This window comes from Muscardinus avellanarius (assembly GCF_963383645.1).
Source record: "Muscardinus avellanarius genome assembly, chromosome: 5".
Taxonomy (NCBI): Eukaryota; Metazoa; Chordata; class Mammalia; order Rodentia; family Gliridae; genus Muscardinus; species Muscardinus avellanarius.
In genome coordinates this window covers 88,165,066-88,171,065 of record NC_137790.1, presented here as the reverse complement: position 1 = coordinate 88,171,065, position 6,000 = coordinate 88,165,066, and the positions used below count along the sequence as shown (strand labels likewise).

The 6,000-nt window shown below is 40.4% G+C and overlaps 1 protein-coding gene across 1 annotated transcript in view; it reads left to right on the top strand.

Moving 5' to 3' along the window:
- Nucleotides 1-496: 496 nt before the first annotated feature.
- Nucleotides 497-6,000, top strand: part of MAP3K13 (mitogen-activated protein kinase kinase kinase 13) — a gene marked incomplete at its 3' end in the record, with an annotated part of 45,535 nt that continues 40,031 nt past the window's right edge. The window contains exon 1 of the mRNA XM_080695823.1: nucleotides 497-980. Within this exon, the coding sequence (XP_080551949.1) occupies nucleotides 506-980 (475 nt within the window). The 5' untranslated portion in view covers nucleotides 497-505. The remainder of the gene's footprint in view (nucleotides 981-6,000) is intronic.

Below are 6,000 nucleotides of genomic sequence, written 5' to 3'. Positions count from 1 at the left end.
GCCAGCGAGGCTGGCTTCTAACCTGAGTGATCTTTCTGTCTCTGCCTCCCAAGTGTGGGTATCACAAGCATGCACCACCATGCCTGGCTTATTCTTTATTTTGAAATAGGGTCTCACTGAGTTGCAAAGGGCCTCACTAAGTAGCTGAGGCTGTCTGCAAACTGCGATCCTCCTGTCTCGGCCTTCTGCATGCTGAGATTACAAGCGTGCACCACCACACCCAGCTTAATATGCTTTTATTGGCACATTATAATTATATATCATAGTGAGATTCAGAGTGATACAAACATATGCACCCATCACTTGGTGATTTCCCTGTATTCCACCTCACTCTCCTAACATTTTTATTATATAAACAGAGGTGTAGTAGTATAGATACTAAAGGAAAAGCTGCGTCATGTCTTCCTCTTGTTTCCCCAGGTTTTGGAGCCCTCTCATGCATTGGACTTCTTTTCTAATCATACTCTGAGTGTCCTCTCAGGACCGTGGTCACACTCATGGCACGATGGCCACCCCTCAGGAGCACCTGAGCTGCTCCTCTTCCCCACAGCTATGCCTCAGTGAAAACAGAGCCATCAATGGACTACAAGATGAACTTGCAGCTATGGGAAACCATCCTTCGCCCAAACTCCTGGAGGACCAGCAGGAAAAGGGGGTGCTGCGAACAGAGCTGATTGAGAGCATGAGCAGCCCCGTCACCACAACAGTGCTGACCAGTGTAAGCGAAGACGCTAGGGACCAGTTTGAGAACAGCGTTCTTCAGCTGAGGGAACACGATGAATCAGAGGTGGCCATGTCTCAGGGGAACAGCAGCGCCGTGGATGGGGAGAACACGAGCGGAACCGAAGACATCAAGATTCAGTTCAGCAGGACGGGCAGCGGCAGTGGTGGATTTCTTGAAGGACTGTTTGGATGCTTAAGGCCTGTATGGAACATCATTGGGAAGGCATATTCCACTGACTACAAGATGCAGCAGCAAGGTAAGATAGAGTGTGGGCTTGAAAGGCATTTCTTGCATATGCATACCATCATCGATACTATTAACTGGATAACTTTTAATAAGTGGATAAATTACAGAACAGTATTGGATGACCATCCCGTTTCAATTTCCTATAGAACTTCTAAATGGAACAGATTCACATTTGGTGAGTCTTTTGTTTGAAGCCAGTATTTTGTGTTCATCCAGTCTAATGGTGTCCAAAGCAGAGAACATACAAGACAACCCATAGGTTATAAGAAGAAAGCATTAGATGTTATGTTTATGTCATCATTTAAAATTTCTATTTTTGTGCATGTCATGCGGATATACAGTTTATAAATAAGTCATGTACTGAGTACATGCTTAAAATTTGTATACCAATAGTCTGTACAATAAAAATGTTTACGCTAGGAATGGTGGCACATGCTTGTAATTCCAGTATTTGGGAGGCTGAGAAAGGAGGATTGCAGGTTCAAAAACAGCCTCAGAAAATAGTGAGACTCTCAGAAACCTAGTGAGACTCTGTTTATAAAAATAGGGCTGGGGTGTAGCTTAGAGGTAGAATGCCCCTGGGTTCAATCCCCATTCATATTCTCTCTCTCTCTCTCTCTCTTTCTCTCTCTCTCTCTCTCTCTCTCTCTCTCTCTCTCTCTCTCTCTCTCTTTCTCTCTCTCTCTCTCTCTCTCTCTTCTCTCTCTCTCTCTCTCTCTCTCTCTCTCTCTCTCTCTCTCTCTCTCACACACACACACACACACACACACACACACACAATGTCTGATAACCAAAGAAAAATTTTGTAATCCCAGCTACTCAGATGCTGAGGCAGGAAAATCACTTGAGCTCAAGAGTTAAAAAATAGGCTGGGCAACATAGAAAGACCCCCAATCTTAAAAAAAAAAAAAAAAGGAAAAGAACAAAAACTGATGGCCCCTGGGCCAATTCCAAACTAGATAGAAGCCATATGTTAGTGTCCCTTGAAGATGAAAAGATTGTCTTAGATTATAGTAAAAGAAAGAATAGCCAGGTATGGTGGCACATGTTTGTAATCCCAGCATTTGGGAGACAGGAGGATCGTGGTTTGAGGCCAGCCTCAGCTACTTAGCAGGGCCCTTTGCAACTCAGTGAGACCTTGTTTCAAAATAAAAACTAAGAATAGGGCTGGAGTTGTAGCTCAGAGGTAGAATGCCCCAGGTTCCACCCCTGGTACCATAAAAAAAAAAAAAAAAGAAGAAGAATGCCTTACAGGAAAGGCATGGAAAGCTCATAGTTTGAGTAAAGAACACAATATCTAACCAACCTTGAAAAGCATATTAGTTTTAGATCACACAGTTTTGTAAATAGTGAGTTTTTAACTCCCATAATTGTGTAACATGTGTGTTCATGTATTATAATTCAAGTGTTATGTTCTGGAAGTAAAGGGAACAGATGGCCTCGGTGTTTCCTTTCTCTAGAAGATTTTTTTTTTCTGACAACAAAAGTAATATATGTGTGAAATTTGTAATGTATAGGTAAATTCCTTTAAAATGTTAATCTATAATTCTCAGGCTCTTGAGAATAACTACCATTAACATTTGAAAAATATATTATGTTGGCCTGAGGATATACCTGATAATAGAGCACTTAACCTAGCACGGGAAAGGTCTTGGGTTTGATCCCCACCACTAGAATAAAGAATACACATACACACACACACACACACACACACACACACACACACACACACACGTAGCCTGCTTGTATATGTATATTTGTTTTTTTAAAAAAGGTAGTTATAAGTCAGGCGTGGCTCCCAGCATTTGGGAGGCTGAGACAGTAGGGTCACAGTTCGCAGACAGCCTCAGCTACTTAGTGAGACTCTTTGCAATTCAGTGAGACCCTGTTTCAAAATAAATAATTTTTAAAAAATAGGGCTGGGAATGTAGCTCAGAGGTAGAATGCCCCTGGGTTCCATCCCCAGTACAAAAAGAAAAAAAAGAAAAAGGGAGTCATGCTAAGCATCGTGGAATACACATGTAATCCTAGTACTTGGGAGGCTGAGACAGAAGGATTGCAGATTCCAGTCCAGCCTCAGCAATTTAGAAAGACCCTATTTCAAAAGAAAAAAGAAAAAAAGAGCTAGGAAAGTAGCTCAGAGGTAGAATACCTAGGTTTAATCCCTACTACCAGAAACAGAAACAAAACCTGGAGTCATACTGTTTTTTAGCATTTTTTCATTTCCTATTATGAACATTTATCATTTCTTATATATTCAGCATCATTTTTTTTGGTGGTACTGGGGATGGAACCCAGAGGCCTTATACCTCCAGGCTACACTCCCAGACCTATTTTATATTTTATTTGGAAACAGGGTCTCTTGAGCCAGGTGAGGCTGGCTTCGAATCCTCCTGTCTCAGCCTCCCAAGCGCGGGGATTACAAGCGTGCGCCACCGCGCCCGGCTTCAGCATCATTTTAGTGGCTATATAATATTAGACTGTCCAAGTGTGCCAACATTTATTAAGCAATCTCCAGTTGCTTGATTCTTAATTTGTTTGTATTTTTACTGATTACAAGCCACATTGCAACAAATATGTTTATTACTTTATTTTTACACATATATTTGATTAGTCTCTAGAATAATTCCTAGAAGAGTAATAGTTCTGATCAAAAGAGTTCTTGTTTCTAATAGGTTTAATACATATGCTTGTGGCCTTATTTAAAATGCTTCTTTTTTAAATTCTCTCATCAAGAAATTACAGAAAGAAAAATATGGACCAAAAATGTGATTTTAGAAACATATTCTATAAATAAATGAATTTTAGACTCTGCAACCCTTCCTTAAAAGTGTCTCTTTTTGTCAAGATTATTAACAGCAACCAGGTATAGTAGCACACACCTGTAATCACAGTACAAAACAAGTAGTGAAACTCTCATCAACCTAGAGAGACTAGTTTCCAAATAAAAAGAAATAAGCCTGGGAGTATAGCTTGTCCTGTTTCATGCTTACTTTGGTGATAATTTGGAGGTCTCAGTATCCAAATGCATCACTGAGGTTCAGCCTTATAAAGAAGGGCAACAAACACATCCCAAGCCAGGCTTGTAATCCCAGTCCTTGGGAGGTTGAGACAGGAGGATCCTGTACAGGTTTGTGGCCAGCCTCAATAACTTAGTGAGGCCCTCTGCAACTTAGTGAGACCCTGTTTTGAAAAAAAAAATAAGAAGAACATAGGGCTGGAAGTGTAACTCAGGAGTAGAATGCCCCTGAGTTCCATCCCCAGTAGTGCAAGCACATGTGTACACACACACACACACACACACACACACACACACCCTCCCAAATGTATGCTAAAAGGAGCCTTTTAATTTTTTATTGTTATACCATTTGCATTTGTCTTCCAGTTGATATGTGACTTTCAGCCAGCCTCATCAGGAAGAATTAAGAAGCATACCTGATCAGCAGCATTAAGATTCTGGTGCTAGGCCACAGGATATCCTACTGGGGGCTAGTGTTGCTGTAGGTCTGAAAAGAGACTGACCAGTCAGAACTGAATGAAGTGTGCTTCTTGTTAGCTCTGGGATCAGGGAACTAATATCTTTAATCCTGCATTGCATTTACCCAAAGGATAACATGTAGTAGATAGGTCCCCACATCTGCAATTTACAAGAAATTGCACTAGATTTCTTAAAATTTTAATGATGTCATCATCTCCCTTTTAGTGTGTTCACAGAGAAACCCAGGCAAGGTAGTATTATTGAACTTTTTTATTGCCAAATAGTTTCCAGTCTCAAAACAGGTATTATCATATTATCATAGTGATGTCTGGCTAAACAAAAGAAAACTTTTGCCTAAAAGGTGAGTGTGAGGGTTCGCTCAGTCCTGTGGATCATGGTGGGTATTAGAATGGAGAGAGTAGTTACAATGACAGATGGAAGCAGAGAACCTGGGAAGAGTAGAAATGGGATAGATGGCAGAGTAACGACTGCAGCACTGGCCCTAGAGAGACGAGAGCTGCTTCCCTATTATTGTAAGGTTAGTTCTCTCGCGTGACAATTATCCAGGTGTCCAAACTTACACGTCTATATTACCTTTTTTTCTGCTACTCTCCCATTCCTTGGCTCCCTCCTAGATACCAACAGGGACTAAGAGACAGGGAAGACAGGACTAAATTCACATAAATCAATTTCACTTCTGGTAATTAGTTCAAGTAAAAATATTGATGGAATGCTGGTTGAAGTATTTATTTTACACTCCATGTTCTTAAAAAGATAAAGGTATTCCCTTTATCTTTCCATGGAAATTAACTTTGGCTGAACACAGTCTGAACACATATGATAATATGATAATACCTGTTTTGAGACTGGAAACTATTTGGCAATAAAAAAAGTTCAATAATACTACCTTGCCTGGGTTTCTCTGTGAAAAATAGCACAGGCATGAGCTACCTACCATTGGTAGAAGAAAATTTTATTCTTTATTTTAATACCCTGAACAGTTGCTACTTGAATGCCAAATGCATGTCTTTGTTGTTGTTGTTGTTGTTGTTGTTGTTGTTGTTGTTTTTCGGTACTGGGGATGGAACCCAGGGGCATTCTACCTCTGAACTGCACCCCCAGACCTATTTTTCTTATTCTTTATTTTGAAACAGGGTCTCACTGAGTAGTAACTAAGGTTCTCCTTGAACCACAATTCTCCTGTCTCAGCTTTCCAAATGCTGGGATTACAAGAGTGTGCCACCACACCCGATGACATTTGTATTTTAACAATTTACTTACTATTCATTTTATCAAATACCAAATAATAAGCATTATTTTGAAAAATATAGAAATTATAAGCAACATAAAGCAATATGAAAAGAAAGGGTTATTTGTGTGTGTGTGTGTGTGGTACTGGGTATGGAACCCAGAGCATTCTACTTCCTAGCTACACCCCCAGCCCTATTTTTTTATTTTGAAACAGTGTCTTACTAAGTAGAAGAAGGCCTAAGTGGCTGAGTCTGGCTACAAAACTGCATTCCTCCGGTCCCAGTCTCCCTAGCACTGAGAT